This window comes from Terrapene carolina, unplaced genomic scaffold, assembly GCF_002925995.2.
Source record: "Terrapene carolina triunguis isolate 2854851 unplaced genomic scaffold, T_m_triunguis-2.0 Scaffold17, whole genome shotgun sequence".
Taxonomy (NCBI): Eukaryota; Metazoa; Chordata; order Testudines; family Emydidae; genus Terrapene; species Terrapene triunguis.
The window spans coordinates 14,629,688-14,652,409 of record NW_020664368.1 but is presented as its reverse complement, the minus strand read 5'-3'; the positions used below and the strand labels follow the sequence as shown (position 1 = coordinate 14,652,409).

Sequence of the window (22,722 nt, the reverse complement as noted above, 5' to 3'; positions counted from 1 at the left end):
TCCTTGCAGTGCGTAACATTAAACACTTATGTAAGTCCTTGCAGGATTTGGGGCCTTAGGTAGGAAAGGACAAGCTGGTTTGTTTGGAAATGAACTATATCTGATTGTGTTCACAGATCACCTTGGATAAGTATCTTTCCTCTCTGGTCTCAACCAATCAGGAGTCTTACTGGGTTGAGTGGTCCTGAGGCACAGAATGGTTTTAACCAGTCAGATCTCATATGCTAATAAGTGAATCCTTATTTGTTGCCATGAAGCCTAGAAAAACCTATTATTTACCTTCTGGGAGGTGAACTGTAGGTGCTTTCTGTATCACCAACTTCATCTCTTATATAGAATGTTAGTTGTGAAGGAAAAACTATTACACATTTGAAATTCATGATCTTAAAGGAGAGATTTCCACATTTCTGCCAAAGGTGATTAGAATGCATGTAGCAACACATGTGAAACCACTATATTAATATGTCTGAATTACTAAAACTGCCCTTACATGTAGCACAGTCTGTTTGAGGATATTGCTTTTAATTTGTCATTATAAATATGTTGTTAGAAGGATAGAAAAATATAAATGAAAATACGCACCAGGTATCAGTGCTCCCAATAGATAGTCTGTAATTATTTCCTAATAAAATAGATGACTGTGCACACATTCACAGGGTTTTTTTGCCTTTTGTACTCTATGCTATGAATTCAAGTGTTGGATCAGAAGGATTTATTGCTTGGTAGTTCAAATGGTAAACATAGGGAGGATTTGATTAAACAGTTTAAGACAATGTTTCCTAAAGCCAGTAACTTATTTAACACTTCAGCAAGGTTTTCCAAAAGGCTGTGTGTTATAGTAACAACAGATTATTTCTGACAGCAGTGCTCTTCGTATTAGAACATTGTCAAAACAGGTACATACACAAGACTGAAAAACAGCTGAAATACATCTCCTGCCAAACACATTCCTGGGCATGCTCAATCTGGCTGTCCAATCATATAGCACAGCTCAAGGAAGGTATTCAACAAACATCATTATCTTAGGCAGTGAATCTATAAAGTAGTTTTCATGTTCCTGTTCTTCACTGAGCCTTGAGATCTATAGTCTTTTTTTGGGTAGGGGGAAGGAATTCATCTTCCTAATTTTCACTATGGTCCCATTTCAGCTTTTTGCAATCTGGTTACTACAAAATTAGTTACACTATACTAAATGATGACCAAGAAAAACACAAAATGTGGCTTGCATTACAGTAAATCTGAATTAAGATCCTGCATTTTCTATTGTAATCACCTGGTAGACGCATGCAGCATGTTTATCTGGGGAATCCCACACATCTATTGACAGTGAGGACAGATTCAGTATCGTAGTTCTCCTCATGTGCTGTGCTAATATTTACTCAACCTTGTTAAAGTGAGAATGTAATTTTGTTTTTGAAATGCTAGTTGTCATGAGTGAGGGGCTTGATTCAAACCCACAGATCTGCCCACTCTCTAATGTTTGGGAAGTTCACATTCAAATCAAGATCCACACTTTGTGACTCAGGCCTCTCCTCTCTTCTTTTCACAATCCTCTGCCAGGTCACTGGATGTCTGTCACTACCATTAACTTCAACACTATAATATCTAATATGTTCTGAATTTTAACATTACTAATATCAGGAATAGGTGCCATGTGAGGCACCATAATTCACTTTCAAAAATCCAAAGCTGATCTAGCCTGACAGAGGAAGTGGCTGAAAATGTACTAGACAAATTCAGAATAGAAATAAGTTTCACAGTGAGGGCAATTAACCACTGGAACAGTTTACCTGAGGATGTAGTGGATCACTTGACATCTTTAAATCAAGATGAGGAGGGCTCTGAGTTACTACAGAGAATTCTTTCCCATGTGTCTGGCTGGTGGGTCTTGCTCACATGCTCAGGGTCTAACTGACTGTCATATTTGGGGTCATGAAGGAATTTCCCATTGGGTCAGGTTGGCAGAGGCTCTGGGGTAGAGCCCTGGTGGATACACAGTTTATATCCTCGGCTGCGGATAGTGATCAATAGCTCCATGTCTAGTTGGCAGCTGATATCAAGCGGATTGCCCCAAGGGTTGGTCCTGGGGCCGGTTTTGTTCAATATCTTCATTAATGTTCTGGAGGATGGTGTGGATTGCACTCTCAGCAAGTTTGCATATGACACTAAACAGGGAGGAGTGGTTGATACACTGGAGGGTAGGGATAGGATACAGAGGAACCTAGACAAATTAGAGGATTGGGCCAAAAGAAATCTGATGAGGTTCAACAAGGACAAGTGCAGAATCCTGCACTTAGGACGGAAGAATTCCATGCACTACTACAGACTAGGGACCGAGTGGCTAGGCAGCAATTCTGCAGAAAAGGACCGAAGGGTTACAGTGGACGAGAAGCTGGATATGAGTCAACAGTGTGCTCTTGTTGCCAAGAAGGCTAACAACCTTTTGGGTTGTTTAAGTAGGAGCATTGCCAGCAGATCGAGGGACGTGATCATTCCCCTCTATTCGGCATTGGTGAGGCCTCATCTGGAGTACTGTGTCCAGTTTTGGGCCCCACACAACAAGAAGGATGTAGAAAAATTGGAAAGAGTCCAGCAGAGGGCAACAAAAATGAATAGGGGTCTGGAGCACATGACTTATGTGGAGAGGCTGAGGGAACTGGGATTATTTATTCTGCAGAAGAAAAGAATGAGGGGGGATTTGATAGCTGCTTTCAACTACCTGAAAGGGGATTCCAAAGAGGATGGATCTAGACTGTTCTCTGTGGTAGCAAATGACAGAACAAGGAGTAATGGTCTCAAGTTGCAGTGGGGGAGGCTTAGGTTGGATATTAGGAAAAACTTTTTCACTAGGAGGGTGGTGAAGGATTGGAATGGGTTATCTAGGGAGGTGGTAGAATCTCTTTCCTTAGAGGTTTTTAAGGTCAGGCTTGACAAAGCCTTGGCTGGGATGATTTAGTTGGGGATTGGTCCTGCTTTGAGCATGGGGTTGGACTAGATGACCTCCTGAGGTCCCTTCCAACTCTGATGTTCTATGATTCTATGATATCTGTGAATATAAAGCAGGTAACCATGGAGCTACATGGCTCTAGCGACAATGAGCAAGACCAGCAGAGCCATGGCCAGTGAGTGGGCCAGGAACCGCTGTGACGAAAGCAGATACATGTTGGGCCACCGCTCACAGGAGCAGGCAACTCCTCCGGTGTGGCTGTACCACCCTCTGCCCTGCCTACTGGGGTGGGCACCAGGCTCATGGACAGCTGTCCCTGGTCACACCAGTGTTTGCAAGCAGCTCGCATGCTCCCGGACAGGTGTTGCTGCGTGATCATGATGGTCCTTTCTGACCTTATAGTCTGAGTCTGGTGGGGATGTTTGTAAAAGATATGCTGTAGCTCAAGAAATGTTATGGGCTTGATCCAAGAAAAAGTAGGTGAAATTCAATGGCCTTCCTTCCCCCTCCCCCTCAGTAGGTCAGATTACATGATCCTAATGGGCCCTTCTAGCCTTTAAAAATAAATCCTAAGAAAATCCATATCCAATCATTGTTAAAGGGTCTGATAAAGAGCCTGATCCTGAAATCATTGCTAAGGCAAAATTTCCATTGATTTAATGGAGAGCCCAATCCTAAAATCCCTGTTGAAAAAGAAATTGCCTTTGAATCCAATAACTACCCTGGAAGTTCTGTGGGGAAGAAGTCAATGGCTGTATTGCTAAAAACTGAAATGAAAAGTTAAGGAATGGACCCTCTGATTTTTTTTTTCTGAAAAAGAAGTGAAGAATTGGACCCCAAATGGAACGATGCTGTTGTATAGATTTTAACATGTTGTTTTGTGCTTAGAGCAGTGGCATACAGAAATACTAACTACTGTCCTTGGTTCTACCAATGACTCAAAATGTTCAGGGACAACTTATCATCCTCTTTGTGGTTCAGTTTACGTGTCCACAAGCTCAGTAATAGTTAACTCATTGGGATGTTGTGATGCCCAATTAAATAGTTCCAGATTGTGTAAAGAAAGGCATTGTTCTGCTCTGAACAGAATCTATAGACACTGGCCAAAACTGAGGCCCTTTCTTTGTTTTGGCTTAATTAGTAACTCAACAGTAACAACAAAAGTAATCCTCAGCTTACTCTTGGCTGTTCCTACAGTATTTTCTCAGAATCCTCTGTGTCCTAGACCCCTGTTCCCTCTGTTTAAAGGGCCACTCCCATCTCCTATCCAGGTGGAATTAATGAGCGACCTGCCACAATGAGTCACCAGGAATCTGCTCTTCCCTCCCGGATTCCAACTCCTGCCTACGGGGTGGTTCAACAGAAGAATGCTTCCCTTCAGTTACAAGCACAATGCAAATAAAAATGAATATTGCTACTTTCTTTTTATATATTTTCTTTGCGTATGAGATCATGTCAGAGTAGAAAATATCTGGTCTAACGATTTGGGCAGTGTTAGTGTGGCATCAGCAGAGACAGAGAAGCTGGATTTCTGTCACTGACCATTTCCATTATATTTTACTCTGTGATAGAACGAATTAAACCCGAGCAACTATTAGCATCCTGATATTCCATGGAGGAACAGCTAGCATGTTAAATGTTCATCTGTAGATAATGTCAACTGTGCGAGCTGAACCCCCAAAAGCAAAGCAATTCATATTTAAAACCTAAACTTTAAATACATCCTTCAATAAATAAGCATGCTTGCCACATGGTCTTCCAAGAGCAGGCCTTTGTAACCATCTTGCTATAATGTAAGCAGAGTATTGGTCAATAGGCATCTATAGTAAAACATGGTAAAAATGATTATGTGGAAGTTAAAAACCAAAAGAAAACAAAAAAAAATCTCATTATTTTCAATGGCTCCCCATGAACATGTCATCTTAACTTCTTTCTATTAAAACAGAAATTCTATTTTACTTCCTATTCTCATTTACTTAATATTTTTCATTTCTTATGTATATCTATTATTTAAACATATTTCCTAATAATACCAGTCCTTTCAGGTCAGAATTACTTGTGTGTTTGATTTAGAGTAATTAGATTTGTGGATTGTGGATGGATGTTGGTTTGTATTGAATGGGGAACATGTTGCAGTGTGAATATCATGTATGGTTGTGATGTTAACTCATTTAGCTTTCTATAAAATGTTTGTAGACATTTAAAAACAAATAAACATATGTACCCATCTCATATTTACTGTATATACGTATGACTTGGGCTGCTTACATCTTGTTGGCAAATGCTAATTGGCTGGTGAACATACTGTTACTGTTTCCATCTGGGGAAAAATAAATATTAAGTAACCCAAACAAAGATAAAGCAAAACCCCTCTGTCAGGGTTCCTTCCCCACTCTGAACTCTAGGGTACAGATGTGGGGACCCGCATGAAAGCCCCCTAAGCTTATTTCTACCAGCTTAGGTTAAAACCTGGTACGCTGCCACCACCAAGTGATTTAACAAGAAACAGGGAAAGGACCACTTAGAGTTCCTCTTCCCCCAAAATATCCCCCCAAGCCCTTACACCCCCTTTCCTGGGGAGCCTTGAGAATAATATCCTAACCAGTTGGTTACAAAGTGATCAAAGACCCAAACCCCTGGGTCTTTGGGCAATGGAAAAATCAGTCAGGTTTTTAAAAGAAGGATTTTATGAAAAAGAAAATGTAAAAATCATCTCTGTAAAATCAGGATGGAAAATAACTTTACAGAATAATCAGATTCAAAGAGCCCAGAGGAACCCCCTCTAGCCTTAGTTTCAAAGTTACAGCAAAACAAGGATACCTCCCTCTAGCAAAGGGAACATTCACAAGTTGAGAAAAACAAAGATAAACTAATACGCCTTGCCTGGCTATTACTTAGAAGTTTGAAATATGAGAGACTTGTTCAGAAAGATTTGGAGAGCATGGATTGATGTCCGGTCCCTCTTAGTCCCAAGAGCTAACACCCACCAAAACAAAGAGCACAAACAAAAGCCTCCCCCCCTCCCCCATGATTTGAAAGTATCTTGTCCCCTTATTGGTCCTTTGGGTCAGATGTCAGCCAGGTTACTTGAGCTTCTTAACCTTCTTTACAGGTAAAAGGATTTTGGTGCCCCTGGCCAGGAGGGCTTTTATAGTATTGTACACAGGAGGGTTGTTACCTTCCCTTTATAGTTATGACACCCTCACACTGCTTTATCATTAAAGTTGTGTACGCAATGTACATGTTATTCTGTATATTTATATGTACATACGGTTGTTAGTTTATAAATGTGACTTCTTCAGTTTGTAGCCATAGAGCTAGCTTAGCCTTTTATTCTACTTAGCAGTAATGCTTAATCCAATGTGTTACAGCAGGGGTCAGCAACCTTCGGCACACGGCCCATCAGGATAATCCGGTGGCGGGCTGCAAGACATTTTGTTTACATTGACTGTCCGCAGGCACAGCCCCCCACAGCTCCCAGTGGCCGTGGTTCGCCGTTCCCAGCCAATGGGAGTTGCGGGAAGCCGCGGGCCACAAGGACGTGCTGGCTGCCACTTCCCACAGCTCCCATTGTCTGGGAATGGCAAACCGCAGCCACTGGGAGTGGTGGGGGCCCATGCCTGTGGATGGTCAACATAAACAAAATGTCTCACGGCCCACCAGTGGATTACCCTGATGGTCTGCATGCTGAAGGTTACCCACCCCTGTATTACAGGATACAGGCCTGTAGGTTCTTTCGGGCCACCAGGCCAACCCATTGCAGCCTGCGGGTTGACCTGGTGGCCCATAAGTTCTAAGGGGATTGTGCAAATCTTGCTTTGGTTTCAGTTCAGGTTAAAACTCAACTGAAATGATCAGGTTTTGCTTGATTTTACCCAAAATTATAAATTCTACGTTCTGCATAATCACTGTTAAGTTTCAACTAACAAATTTGTGAATCTAGCCTAAATTTTGGATTTGCAAGAAAATTTTTGGCCACTTTTGATTGTGTTAAGAGTTTTTCAACAGCTGCATATATAAGGTTGAGATTACATATAATAGAGGAGTATTGCCTCATTTCTGGTATGTGGCTTTACTGTCTGGTTTACATGCCACACTGCTCTTAATATGACATTCACATTGTAAGATTCAACTCTGGCTCTATGATTTTTAACTTAAAATATGGATTTCCTGTTAAGAGCGGGAGTCCCAGTAACTCAGTTTGCAGTCTCTTTGATGAATTGAGCTGAGTCTAAAGGATTCTCTACATTGATGTGTGAAACCTTGAACGAATAGAAATGTGTTTTCCATCAACACATTTGGAGGAGTAATTTTAAGTCTTCACAATATGAAAGACTTGTCTGGGAATGTCATGTTCTCAATGCTCTGCTGAGCTACTCATTAAAGTGTGTGTGTGTGTGGGGGGGAATCTTGGGGAAAAAAACTGTTGCTTGGCTAGATTATGTTAACCTCCTCCCTTAAAATGAATCATAAAATCAACCCAGGGAGACTTTAAGTTGTTTTCAAAACTGCCAACTTCTCTGTATGAACCATATTTAGAAAAAAACAACTATTTTTTTTTAACTAACAGTTTGAACAGGGTAGAAAATTAAGAATAACAATCGCTCTCTTTTAATGTCAATTTAGCATTTAATGGATCAAATTAGGTGTTTCCAAATAGTAATTTTGTATGCAAAACAGACAACCTAGTGTGTGGTTCAAGTCTAAACAGCTGAATATCTCAGAAATGTTTTTAATTAACTATGTTGATGCTCAATTAAAAAAAACTAACTTGACCCAGGAAATACATTTGTAATGTAAAAATGTTTGTGTCTATGTATCTTTTGTCATAGGAAGCAAAGCACTATGTATGCAAAAACCCCAACTAATTAATCAATTAATTTCCCAGTCTTTGTTTGCAGCATAGGATTATTTTCCAGACTCTTTTTTTTAAAGTGTCTGATTTGTTTCTCATTTGAATACTTGCATAAAAATTCTCTAGGCCTTTAGATCTTCTCCTTCTATTTTACATATTTCATTTTCCTCAGGTTCTGAGAAGGCTTTTTACTGAGGGAGTCAACTGGCACAGTGCCCACAATTAATGATAAGCCTTTCCTTGTCATACATTCTTTGCATCATTGGAGAGTAAACTAAAAGAACATAACATATAAATCCAGAGGCTGAATGCAAAATCCAGCACTTCACCTTTTCTTCCTGAGAGTGGGCATGAATGATTTTATATAGTTTAAAGGTAAAATGGTGACAACAGATGTCAGTGTCTCCAAGGAGGATTTAGAAACTTGCTTTTTAGAAAAAATAACTGCTAAGAGCTATTGTTTTTGTTTATTGATTTTAAAAAAACATCATATTTTCATATATTTAAAGCCTAACAAATTGTGTTATTGAGTGAATGCTTTTTCTCATTGCTCTGGAATTCGAGTACGGTGAATAGGATAAAACACCACATTGGTTTCAGTGTTGCAGACTGATATACACATGATGTCATAATATATTCTGATAATGCAACCCGGAGGGGAAAAAAATAATATAAGGAGGAGGTTATTAGATCTTTATAAGGAGGGAAGAATCATTTAGATGGAGCAAGGAGGGGAATTTCCTAACTCTCCCCTTAAAAATAAAACTCCAGCTTTGAGGGCTTGATCCTGCAAGGTGCTCAGCACCTTTAACTCCCATGTACTTGAGGGAGGACTGAGAGCATTCAGCGCCTTGCAGGATGGAATTGTATATGAATAAAGCCTTTGAATAATGTAACAATTAGGGCTTTCTACAATGACACTTATGTTTATGTTGTCTTGTACTTGCTATTAAGGGCTTGAGCCAACCTTCCCTGAAGTCAGAGGAAGGATTTTCCAGTGATTTCAGTGGGTTTTGGATTAAGCCCTGTAAATTAAATCCCACTTCCATTAAATCAAAGCTCCCCTCCCCACCCCCCACCCCAACACAAACACTAAAAAATATATGGAGCTTAGTTACAGTGATACCGGATTGGGCTCTTAATGTGGATTTAAGAGGTACAATAAATGCCTGTTAAATAAGATTGCCTTTGTGAGCCTTAATGTGGAAAGGATAAAAAGAAAACAACCCTTTGAGACTCACAGAGCAGGGAAAATAAGTTAGTTCAGATAAGGAAAGAGAGGAGTTTAGATCTTGTTTGAGTGATACAGTATGTGTTCCCTGTGATTCATTACTAAAGTATTTCAGCAATGAACAGTACCAGTCTTTCCTATTTGTCACAAAAGAAGTGGAATCTGATTTAAGGGGGGAGGATTCTATTTTGCTGTTCTGTCAGTAGCAAATTTACATGAGTTAGGATCAAATGTGGTTTATTTCTCTGATTTCTCTGTTATTGCGAGGAAGGCAGGGGGAAAGAAAACAAGTACTTACAGAGATCCCATCCTTGATTGGTTTCATTGTTCTGTGGTGCTGCCAGGAGGTTTGAAAGGAGAAAATCCCTTCCAAAGGAAGATGTCAGAGAGGCACAGCCATATGAGCTTGTGACAATGAGCCAATTTCCCAGGCTCTTGACCAATGGTGGATCAAGGAAGTTGCAAAAGTGACAGTTTGTGTATGAACTTATTGTGCAGAGGTGCACGCAAAAGGGAGAACATAAAGAGTCCAGGGAGCTGATGAGGAAATAGGGTAAATAATTTCCGAATGTCTTCTCATGTTCTGGGAGCTAACATTACCATTGAGCATCCCGCAGTGTGTACATTATGACTGATGCAGTTGGTGCCCTTCCCAGGAAACCAAGCACATTATCTGCATGACATGTCCAGTCTGAACAGCCCATCTAGCAGTGCTATGAGCTGCCCTTAAGGAAATGCCCTGTAGAATTTATTAGAATGTAACCTTTCTCTAGCTTTTTAAAAAAAACTCCCAGACTCTAACCGAGAATTATATCCCTACTATTGAAATCTAGAGGATGGTTTAAAATAAACATATATAGATATAGATACTCAATATTCAATAAATATTCAATTCTATAGGTTTTTAAGCATACCTTCTATACAACTCTGGTTTCACCCCATTACATTCTATAGCACTTTTCCACAAAAGCGCTGCATGCCAATAGGCTGACATTTAAACTACAGATTTAATGGGATCATCAGCTAGGGTTCAGAGATAAAGAGCAAAAAAAAACACTGGTTAGCCAGATATTTTACATTGTGAGAAGGGCACTCACCAGACTGGTTTTTGCTGTGTTTGGATGCTACTGAACTTATACGGAGCAAGACAGGTGTGCCACATTGAAGAGCCTTTTATTATAAATGAAAAAGTTTTAATCTATATATAATTTAATAGCTCAACATGTGTAATGTTAAATGGGACAATATAATGCATTTTCAGAACAGTTCAGTGCATTTTTCCCTTATTCCAAAAAGGTGTAGCCCTGTTAGCCTTCCTCCCATGAGATGCCACGGCAGAGCAGAGATCCTTCTGAGAAAGACATGCCAGAATACTGACTATTCTTATGGGACACCTTAGCACTTCAAAGGAACAGGACGGATGGGGTCCCACCTCGTGAGAGGGAGTATGACATCAGACTTCAAAGAAACCAGAAGAGCTAAGGGAGGGGTACCTGAGCCATCATGTCTTTTTGACATGTCGTTTCTTCTTCCAGGTTGTTATATTACAATAATACATATGACTCTGTGCCTCTATGAATACACACACAGAGACTTGTAGGGCACCTAATATTTCTTCTGAAGAGAAAAATATGAAAATTATAGCAACATAAAGAATAAAAGAGAGCAGTGAAACATTTGGTATGAAATTCAGTGGGTAAAAAATCCAATCATACACAGTATCCAGCAGATTTCATCAAAATCTTAGGTGTATTAGATCTAGACATCCATTTTTAAAACTGTTAATGTTAATATTTGCAGGCTAGGTAAGAGGGGGGTTCCAAAATATTTAAGTGTTTTCCCCTCCCTGTCCTCCCCCACAGTGTTACCCTTTCCTGTCTCCCCCCATCGCCTCCCCTCCACACACTTTATCCTATCCATTCTTCTTTGTGCTCCCTCAGTCCTTTTGTACAGTCCAGAATCATTTCCATATTAGAACACTCTTATCAACACATGGCCCTCCCCTCCCAGCTCTTTGGCCTTGCATAAAGTGTCCTGTCCTTGCCAGGCCTAATGCATTCCTTGGACCCCCTCCACCAATTCAGTTCTTTCTATCTATAACATAGTGTGAAAAGAGACAGGCTTTGCTAGATGGAGCTGTGGTGATGCAATTTGCTGGTTGGGGATTCACACAGTACATGGGCCATAGTAAAGGGCTGCCAGGCAAAACCAAAGAGATGGAGGAGATATCCATTCAGGGGTGTGCATGGGAATAACCGCTACCACCACTGAGTTGCTCTTGAAGATTCTAAGGCAGGGGTCGGCAACCTCTGGCACGCGGCTCTGGTAAGCACCCTGGTGGGCCGGGCCAGTTTGTTTACCTGCCGCCTCCGCAGGTTCGGCCGATCGTGGCTCCCACTGGCCACAGTTCGCTGCTTCAGGCCAATGGGGGCTGCGGAAAGCCGCAGCCAGCACATCCCTTGGCCCACGCTGCTTCCCACGGCCCCCATTGGCCTGGAGTGGCGAACCGTGGCCAGTGGGAGCCGCGATCGGCCGAACCTGCGGACGCGGCAGGGTAAACAAACTGGCCTGGCCCGCCAGGGTGCTTAACCTGGCGAGCCACATGCCAGAGGTTGCCGACCCCTGTTCTAAGGATATGTCTACATTGCCAGCTAAGGTGTGTCTGAAGGTTGGGGAGGCATACCTGTTGCTAGCTTTAATCATGGTTGCACAGGTAACAATATATATGAAGATGTAGTGACCTTGGTTTCCATGCTGGTAAGCAACCCAAGTACATACCCAGGGCCCCTGGTGGGATTTTATTGGGGGTGGCAAACCCGGACTGCCACATCTTCACTACTACTGTTACCCATACTAGCTAGATTAAAGCTAGCAGGGCTAGCCTCCCTGTGCTGCAATCACACCTTCACTTGCAATGTAGACTTATTCTAAAAATCCTAGAGACTAACAAATTTATTTGAGCATAAGCTTTCGTGGGCTAAAACCCACTTCATTAGATGCATGCAGTGGAAAATACAGAAGACATGAAAAAATGGGTGTTGCCATACTAACTATAACTGTTGCTTTCTTTGTTGGGTCTGTCCTGTAGTAGGCAACTTCTGGGTACTCTTCTGGCTCTGTCAATCTGTTTGGAATTAATTTGCAAACTGGACACCATTAAATTAGGCTTGAATAAAGACTGGGAGTGGATGGGTCATTACACAAAGTAAAACCTATTTCCCCATGCTAATTCCCCCCCCCCAACTGTTACTCACACCTTCTTGTCAACTGTTGGAAATGGGCCATCCTGATAATCACTACAAAGGTTTTTCTCCTTCTGATAAGAGCCCACCTTAACTGATTACTCTCGTTATAGTTAGTATGGCAACACCCATTTTTTCATGTCCTCTATGTATATATATCTTCCTACTGTATTTTCCACTGCATGCATCTGATGAAGTGGGTTTTAACCCACGAAAGCTTATGCTCAAATAAATTTGTTAGTCTCTAAGGTGCTACAAGTACTCTTCGTTCTTTTGGCTGATACAGACTAACACGGCTACCAATCTGAAATCTAAAAATCCTGTAGTTGAAGATATCCTACCAGTTTTCTTCCCCACCCTACTCTTGCAGAGCCATTACAGTGACTACTGCAGAGCTATGGGATAAAGTTATCGGGGCAGCACCAATTTTTCCACTTTGAAGTAAACTGTGAAGAGCCCACATCCAGGTTCTTCAGAATCTATAACGAGATCTGTGGTATAGGACTAGTTAATTGGATGCATGTGTAAGTAGGGACCCCAAGTGTTGCATAAATAGAGTTGCCAGTAAGTGTGCATTAGGGACACATATCCAGTAAGCCAGGAAGAGAGCTGAGAAGTGAGGAATAGAAAGAGGCCCATGCTAAGCCCTGAGTGAAGTAAGTGATGCCCTTGCAGGATTCACCTGCTAGTGAAGAATTCACTATGCAGAAGCAGGGTTAAAATGATGCATTCCTTCTGATCACTCATGCACTGCAGTGACTGGCATAAATAGGGGAGGAGAGGAAGCCACATTAGTCTTCCATCCATAGGTGTATAATCTCACCCAAATTGTCATCTGTAAAAATACGGAACACTTTTATTTGTTTTCTTAGAGACTTACCTCTACAGCACAACATACTATCCTTGAATTAAAAGGAATTGTGTGCACAGCTGCTTGTGAAAGGGAATGAAGCTGAGTCTCTAGCTCTTCTGTCATGATAAATTCTGGAACTAGCTGTTAAGAACCCTTTTGAATGAGTAGCTTCAAATTGATCCAGTTTGCTGAAGAGCTTGGGGCCCAGTGAATTGAAAAATAGCACTGGGATTAAAAAAAATAGAATTGAAGTTTCTATACTATAGATTTAAGTTTTGTGCACACTGGGGGTGGGGTTGTATTGCAGTGATAATTCAATAGTATGTGTTTGCTTATTTCAGCATTCTTTTTAGCTTGTATTCTTTATCTTTCTTTTCTGCAACTTCTCTAATGCTTTTAAAATATATGTATATATATTATACTTGTGTGCATATAAAATCATTCATACTTCATATTAAGATTTCTTTTATAAATTGTTTTAAAGGGCTAATAACTTATTAATAAATGTTACAATCGTGTTACCAAGATGAGTAGTATGTAATATAGTAACCAAGAAAAGACGCTAGTTATAAAAAAAAAAGTCTATTGACCAGTTGGACTCTTTTGATCAACAATTATTCATTTATTAAAATATCTATTAGTCATTTATCGTCTCTATAAACTATTTATAAATGGAGCTATAATTAAGTGTGACCTATATATGCATGTACCATAGAATACTTTAAGTTCTAGGTTTTTCCTTTTTCTTTTTAGTGATGATGTTTTGAAGACTTCATCTATTAGTAAGATACCTAAAATCAGTATGACCATTTGTTATGAATTGTAAATTGGACTTTTCTTAGCAGGGAAACACCCCCTCCTTGATCTATGTAGCAGTTCTCTTATGCTGAGTGTTACATATTCTTCATTTATTTTGTGTGAAAGTGGTCCAGATATGGGTTTTGCAGGTCAGAGGGCACTCTTTCTTTCTTTTTGATTTTTAATATGATTGTCATGAGTATTTCAGTGTTTATTCCATTTCTCTAAAGTTATACTGTGCCCTATTGTTTTTTATCTAATTCAAATTTCTTAGGTTCTCTGTAGCATATATAACTAACTTATTTCCAGTGTACTGGAAACAGTATACTGCACAAGTTAATATAAATTCAGTGAGAAGAGAACTGAATATATGTATCTATAGCCACCTCCAGGCTAGTCTGTTACAATGTGTTTTACCTGGCGCTGACCCTCAAGGCCCACCCATAAAGCAACATCTGCTGCACCATGCTGTAGCCCACCTCCTAATCAGGTCACCAGGTGGTGATCTCTATTCAATATAAGCTGCTAGTTCATGACTGGGTCCACATTAAGTACCAGGTACTTACTTTCAGTAACCTAAATGTATTAGGTTTTGGCTATCTTAGGGTATGTCTACACTACGAGGGTAGCTCGATTTAACTTAAATCGAATATGTGGAATCGATATTACAAAGTCGAACGTGTGTGTCCACACTAAGGACAGTAATTCGACTGTGTGAGTCCACACTAACGGGGCAAGCGTCGACATTGGAAGCGGTGCACTGTGGGCAGCTATCCCACAGTTCCCACAGTCCCCGTTGCCCATTGGAATTCTGGGTCGAGCCGCCAATGCCTTCTGGGTAAAAAGATGTGTCGAGGGTGCTTTTGGGTAACTGTCGTCATCCGTCCGTCACTACTGCCCTCCCTCCCTCCCTGAAGTCGCCGGCGGGAAATCAGTTCGCGCACTTTTCTGATCAGTGACAGCGCGGACCCCACAGCACTGCGAGCATGGATCCCGCTGCGACCATCGCTGCAGTTGTGGCCGTTCTCAACGCCTCGCAGCTTATCATACACCTTTCCCTGAGGCAGATGCAGAGAAATCAGGAGAGGAGGCTACGGCACCGCCGTGAGGGCCTGAAGTCGGAGAGTAGCACAGAGCTGTCAGAAACCACAAGACCCAGCGCCCAGGACATCACGGTGGCAATGGGTCATGTGGATGTTGTGGAACGGCGATTCTGGGCCCGGGAAACAAGCACGGACTGGTGGGACCGCATAGTGCTGCAGGTCTGGGATGAATCCCAGTGGCTGCAAAACTTTTGCATGCGGAAGGGGACTTTCCTTGAACTTTGTGAGTTGCTGTCCCCTGCCCTGAAGCGCAATGACACCCGGATGCGAGCAGCCCTGACTGTCCAGAAGCGAGTGGCCATAGCCCTCTGGAAGCTTGCAACGCCGGACAGCTACCGGTCAGTCGCGAACCACTTTGGTGTTGGCAAATCTACCGTGGGGGTTGTTGTGATGCAAGTAGCCAACGCAATCGTTGAGCTACTGCTTTCAAAGGTAGTGACCCTGGGAAACGTGGAGGTCATCATAGATGGCTTCGCCGCGATGGGATTCCCAAACTGCGGTGGGGCTATAGATGGGACTCACATCCCTATCCTCGGACCGGACCACCAGGCCAGCCAGTACATCAACCGAAAGGGCTACTTTTCAATGGTGCTGCAAGCACTGGTGGACCATAGGGGACGTTTTACCAACATCAACGTCGGATGGCCGGGCAAGGTTCATGACGCTCACGTGTTCAGGAACTCTGGTCTGTTTAGACGGCTGCAGGAAGGTATTTACTTCCCGGACCACAAAATAACTCTTGGGGATGTGGAGATGCCTACAGTGATCCTCGGGGACCCAGCCTACCCGCTAATGCCCTGGCTCATGAAGCCCTATACTGGCGCCCTGGACACTGAAAAAGAACTCTTCAACTACCGGCTGAGCAAGTGCAGAATGGTGGTGGAGTGTGCTTTTGGCCGTCTCAAGGGGAGATGGAGAAGCTTACTGACTCGCTGTGATCTCAGCGAAACCAATATCCCCATTGTTATATCAGCTTGCTGTGTGCTCCACAATCTCTGTGAGAGCAAGGGGGAGACCTTTATGGTGGGGTGGGAGGTTGAGGCAAATAGCCTGGCTTCTGATTACGCCCAGCCAGACAGCCGGGCGATTAGAAGAGCCCAGCGGGACGCGCTGTGCATCCGGGAGGCTTTGAAAGCTAGGTTCCTCAGTGAGCAGGGTAACCTGTGACTATTAACTTTGTTTAAAGAGAAGCTGAACCTGCCCCCGTTTCTTTACCCAGTTTATGTTGACTATCCTCTCCAGCTACATACCCCCTTCACCCCCTTCCCAAAAAATAAAATCTGTTCTGTTTTGTTAATGAACACCGTTGTCTTTATTTCTGTTTTCGCAGGAATGTTTTAAACCGGGGACGCAGACTGTGGCGGGGGGCGGGTTTAGTGTTCTGATGCAAATGATGCTTCTAAACTCCCGGAATGACAGGCTCCGCAGTGGTGGACTGGTTGTTTCAACGGAGCCTGCCAGCACTCCTGGGTGGGACTGCGTGTATGTGTCGGATATGTGACTTTCTGGCAGGGGGAGGAGGGTTACAGATCCCCTGCTGCGTGGCTCTGTGATCCAGGATAAGGACCGCTGCATAAGATCTGTAACTGCCCTCCCCCGCCACAAAGTCACAGAGCTACCCCACCCCCCCACCCCACAGAACATGAAAACCACCTCCCAGACTGACCAGGGCAACTAGTGACTGCACTGTGTATGTGTCCTGATGCTGGACCTGCCCCCGCCTCTGTACCCTGCTAAAGGTGACTGTCCTGTCCAATTACCAAGCCCCTTCCCCCCCTTCAGACAGACTCTCCTCCAAAAGAAAATCATGGAAACAGTAATTAACAGAAACGAATATTTTATTATGAACCACACATGAAACGGGGGGGGGGGTGAAACTTGGACGGGGGCTTGTGTGAGGTGGGTAGGAAAGGACTTTTCAAATTTTGGGGAATGAGAGCCCAAGAGTGCTAGAGCAGTCTGCAGTGGTTGACTGAAAGTTTTAACGGCCCTTGCCCCGCCCCTCCTTCTTTGGACTTTGGGTGAGGGGGGTGTGGGACTTGGTGGCGGGGGAGGGCGGTTAGAGATAGACCGCAGCGGGGCTCTGTCCTCCTGCCTCTGGTCTTGCAGAACATCCACAAGGCGCCGGAGCGTGTCCGTTTGCTCCCTCATTAGTCCAAGCAGCGTTTGAGTCACCTGCTGGTCTTCCTGACGCCACCTCTCCTTCCGTTCCATGATTGCTCGGTGCATTTCGGACAAGTTCTCCCTCCACTGTGTCTGCTGGGCTGCCTGGGCTCGGGAGCAGGACATTAGTTCTGAGAACATGTCCTCACGCGTCTTCTTCTTCCTCCGCCTAATCTGCGCTAGCCTCTGGGAGTGTGATGCCAGGCTGGGTTGGGAGACAGTCGCAGATGTATCTGTGGGAATGGGAAAAAGGGAGTGAATTCCTGAGACAGATAAATGAAGTTGTGAACAAAGAACATAGTCTTTCTCTGTGAACAAGACCATGCACTGCACCTCTCACATGCGCACTCAGGACAAGGTCGAATTTTCGGACCTCGCCTTCAGTGCCTGGGGTCTTGCAGTGGCGATCTGAGAAGCGGAGCAGGACACCTCAACTTGTGTAGCAGGCAAACATGGTAAGCCGTAGACTTGTGGCTGCTTAAAACTTTAATAGTAGCACTGGCCCCCTTTCACATTGAAAGCAAAGCCAGTCTCTGCTGCCAGCAATCCGGCAAGCATGAACTCTGCCCCTGTCCCACCTCCTCGCGGCTGTCCCAGGGAAAGATCCCTGTATGCTGCCCCTCTCCCGCCTCCACCGCGTGGCTGTAAAGCAGTCCCAATACTAACATTCCCCTCCCTAATTCAAAGCAGGGCATCATGAGCGACATCACCCTGGTGAGGATCTCGGACAGCGAGAAGGAACGCATGCTTAGGGAAAGCATGCAAAAACCAGGGCCATATGCCGCCATGCTTTGCCGTGCAATGATCCCTGAGTATTTGATTGTCTCCTGGCGAGGAAACGTCTCGTACCATGGAGGACCCAATAAAATCGCTCTCCCCAGGAACCTGATGACCAGGCTTGAACATTACCTCCAGGAGACCTATGTTGAGATCTCCCATGAGGATTTCGTCTCTATCCCCGGACATATAGACCGGATTTTGGTGTAGCTGCACTGGCAGGGACTAAAGAGTGGAGCGTCTTGGGCAGCAGAATCATGAAAAACCGGGCATTGTTAGATTTTTTTAAAATAGTTGGGACTAAAAATTTTATCGCCTAAGGCAAAGAAATCATGAAAAACCCATTGTTAATATTATAAATATTCCAGTTCTGTTAAAAATAAAAGTTTAGATGTTTAAATCACTTCAAGAAAAACCCATTGTTAATATTTTAAATATTCCAGTTCTGTTAAAAATAAAAGTTTAGATGTTTAAAGCACTTACTGCTTGATCCTTCCCCTGATTCTGTGTCCGGGGTAACGGATGGGGACGGTTGGTAGGGGATCTCGGTAAGGGTGATGAAGAGCTCTTGGCTGTCGGGGAAATCAGCGTTGCAAGCGCTGTTGACTGCCTCGTCCTCCTCATCTCCTTCCTCATCTTCCCCGTCCGCTAACATGTCCGACGAGGAACCGGCCGCGGACAATATCCCATCCTCAGAGTCCACGGTCACGGGTGGGGTAGTGGTGGCGGCCGCACCTAGGATGGAATGCAGTGCCTGGTAGAAACGGGATGTGTGGGGCTGGGATCCGGAGCGTCCGTTTGCCTCTTTGGTTTTTTGGTAGCCTTGTCTCAGCTCCTTGATTTTCACGCAGCACTGCGTTGCATCCCGGCTGTATCCTCTCTCTGCCATGGCTTTAGAGATCTTCTCGTAGATCTTTGCATTCCTTCTTTTGGAGCGCAGCTCTGAAAGCACGGACTCATCGCCCCACACAGCAATGAGATCCAAGACTTCCAGATCAGTCCATGCTGGGGCCCTCTTTCTATTAGATTGCACGGCCATCTCTGCTGGAGAGCTCTGCATCGTTGCCAGTGCTGCTGAGCTCGCCACGATGTCCAAACAGGAAATGAGATTCAAACTGCCCAGACAGGAAAAGGAATTCAAATTTTCCCGGGGCTTTTCCTGTGTGGCTAGTCAGAGCATCCGAGCTCTGACCGCTGTCCAGAGCGTCAACAGAGTGGTGCACTGTGGGATAGCTCCCGGAGCTATTAGCGTCGATTTCCATCCACACCTAGCCTAATTCGATATGGCCATTTCGAATTTAGCGCTACTCCTCTCGTTGGGGAGGAGTACAGAAGTCGAATTTAAGAGAGCTCTATGTCGAACTAAATAGCTTCGTGGTGTGGACGGGTGCAGGGTTAATTCGATGTAACGGCGCCAAATTCGACATAAAAGCCTAGTGTAGACCAGGCCTTAGAGATTGCTTCTCTTTGTGCACCCTGAGACAGCAGCTGGGAAACTTTGGTGACAGTACCTAATTTTGACTGGGGGTGGAGGGGCGGGTCAGGGAATTCTTAATGGAGAGCTTGAACCTGTGGAATTAATTATGTGAACAAACCTGAGTCCACTTTTAGGGTATTATGCAAGATTCGCCTCCTTGTACGAGCCTCCTAACTAAATTTTACAGCCACCACCTGAATTTGCATTCCTTTAAGAGGGATTCTGAGGAGGGAAAGGAGAAGAGGAGATTTATGTTCCCACGATAGGTAATTAACATGCTTCAAAATGCTGTCAAATGAAGGGTGCACAGGTACTACGGTGACGGAATGCATGAAATACTAGTGGGTGATAATCGTGTATGTGCATGTGTATGTCCACATCTATCTTTCCACGCTGACGCTAGAAAAATCTTCAAATCCATGTCTGCAGTTCACAGCTGGCTCCTATTTTTATGCAGAGCTGGATCCCGTCACCAGAACAAAACCACAACCGTCAAGGACTATTGCAAGTTTGACATCAGATCCAAATTTATGCAAGGTTCAGGTGTATTTAGATTTGGGATTTTGGTGCAGTTCACTGTAGAGGAGGATCCAGCTAAAGAGTCTAACTACAGAGCAAACTTCACCAATGTAGGGGGAAGTTTGAATGTAGGATTTTGGTTTGGGCTCACTTGTAGTAGAAACTGTTGGCTTGGTATCTCCACCCCACTACTGTTCCCTGACCCCCAGTGTTGACATTTTACAAATGTTACTTCTGGTTGTTACAGTCGGAGGCAAAATGCAACATATGGCCCTGGTCCTGCATCATTAAATTGAATGGGAGCTTTACCATTAATTTCAATGACCATGGGATCAAGCCTTATATGTGAGGAAAGGGTAAACAAACCATGGACCTAACTCTCCTCTCACTTGCACTGTTCTTATACTGGTGCAGCATAATTGACTTCAATGGAGTTATTCCTGATTTTCACTGGTTTAAGAGAGAGAGAGAGAGATCAAGGCTCATGCCTTTTCTGGTGCTTTCGGAAGAAATCTTTACCCTGTCTCTTCAGCCCAGCAGTAAAAGTTCACAGGGTTAGAAACACTTCTCACCATGAGTAAACTGTGAAATGTATGTGTCCCAAAGCCACCAGTCATATCCTGTCCCAAAGCCACACAGCAAGTAGTGTTAATTCTTTTTAGCACTCAGTTTCTACATCCTGGATTTCCAATCACTGCTTCTTGCAAAAGCAAATTACACTTTTTAGAGCTAATGATCCAAGTTTATCATACTCAGTAATACCCTTTGGATGGTAGATTATAGTCAGGCTTTAGCTTGGATCATTATGGTCATAGCAGAGAATACAATAAATGTTAATATATTAATTATAGTATAATAGAATAGCATGACACTATAATCTATTTACAGAAAAAAAGCGCCAAGAGTGATTAAAACAAGCATTCTTACATAATGCCACTAAAGGTGCTTGAACGAGTTGCATTATTGCAGTGAGACAGCAGAGACAACTTGAAATCTCCGTCATAATGTATTGGCACAGCAGCACAGGAAGGATAGTTTCAGGAACCCTATTGGTATGTGAACAAAAGCAGAAAATCCAAAGAATGTATACCTACAATTTCATAGGTTCATATATTTATAAATGCCAAGGCCATAAGGGACCATTGTGATCATCTTGTCTGACCTCTTTTATAACAGTCCATAGAACTTCCCCAAAATAATTCCTAGAGCACATCGCTTAGAAAAAAAAATCCTGTATTGGTTTAAAAACTGTCAGTGAGGGAGAATCCACCATGACCCCTAGTAAACTTCCAGTGGTTTACGAGTTCACACCTTCATATCCCACAGAATCCAAAGTCAAATAGTGGTTCTGATAGTAGCATTCCCACTTGAGTTTCTCAAGTAACTCTATCGCTCCATAGTCTCCTTTGTCTTCTGCCATATCTCATAATGCCATGGGAGGAAAAGAGTCCTTAAAATAGGAATTTACCAACACTCCAGTAAAAATTATGGCATAAACATAATAATTTTAATAATAATAAACAACGTTCCTTGGATGAGTATAGCTTGACAACGTCAAACGTCAAACTAGCTTAGCTTCTATAAGGGAAAATCATGCCTCGCTAACCTATTAGAGTTCTTTGAAAAGTTTAATAAAATAGCAGCTAGCAGTGACCAAATGGATACAATTTACTTGGCTTTTCACAAAGCTTTGGACAGAAGACTATTAAGGGAAATAAATAACCACAGGTTAAGAGACTAACACTTGTTGTAGATTAAAAACTCTTTAGATGATAGAAAACAAAGAGCCATAGTAAAAGGATATTCCTCAGAACAGAAAGAAGTTAATGGGGTAATGAAGAATCCTGACCCAGGGATCAAGACTGGAACAAGGACAAACAATTTCAAGAGAGCATTGTGGAAATTTGACATCATTTATCATTTTCTGAATATAGCCTTTAGTTCATTTTATATCAATTTACTTTATCATTGCTACAGAAAGGAAATTTTTATATGACTAGTGCAAATATAATCTATATGTTTTCAGGTTCAGGGTCATCATTTTCAGTCTTATATATAAATATTTCTGAAAAAGTCACCTATCTTAAAATCCCAGTAACTTTCTCCAGGGTGAGTAGCTATCATGTAACACAAATAACAATTTGGCATTGTCATGCTTTTACAACATTCCATAATTAACAATAACCTTGCACCTTTGAAGAATTTGGATGTTTATATGGATAGCAAGAATATCCAATGTTATAATAATTTGTTAATAATCATAGAATCATAGAAATGCAGGCTTGAAAGGTTGCCCAAGAGGTCATCAAGTCCTGTTCCCTGTGCTGAAGCAGGACCAAATACAGTAGAACCTCAGAGTTATGAACTCCTAGGGAATTGTTTGTAACTCTGAAATGTTCGTAACTCTGAACAAAATGTTATGGTTGTTCTTTCAAAAGTTTACAACTAAACATTGACTTAATACATCTTTGAAACTTCACTACGCAGAAGAAAAATGCTGCTTTATTTTTTATACTTTTTTCAGTAGTTTATATTTAACACAGTACTGTACTATATTCGGGGGTTTTGTGTGTGTGTGTTTCTGCTTCTGCCTAATTGTATACTTCTCGTTCCAAATGAGGTGTGTGGTTGACTGGTCAGTTCGTAACTCTGGTGATCATAACTCTGAGGCTCTACTGTAAATCTAGACCATCCCTGGAAGGTGTTTGAGACCATCCTAGACAGTATGGGAAGGGAGATAAAAGGTCGTGTTTCAGG

General features: G+C 42.7%; 1 protein-coding gene across 6 annotated transcripts in view; it reads left to right on the top strand.

Annotated features, from left to right (window-relative positions):
- The window catches only part of LOC113406374 (protocadherin-9), an 883,162-nt gene that overhangs the window by 275,086 nt on the left and 585,354 nt on the right, over positions 1-22,722 (top strand). The window contains exon 2 of one of the 6 annotated variants that reach the window (XM_026650899.1): positions 7,134-7,146. The exons of the other annotated variants lie outside the window; for them this stretch is intronic. Coding sequence (XP_026506684.1) covers positions 7,134-7,146 — 13 coding nt within the window. The remainder of the gene's footprint in view (positions 1-7,133; positions 7,147-22,722) is intronic. 6 annotated transcript variants of the gene reach the window in all.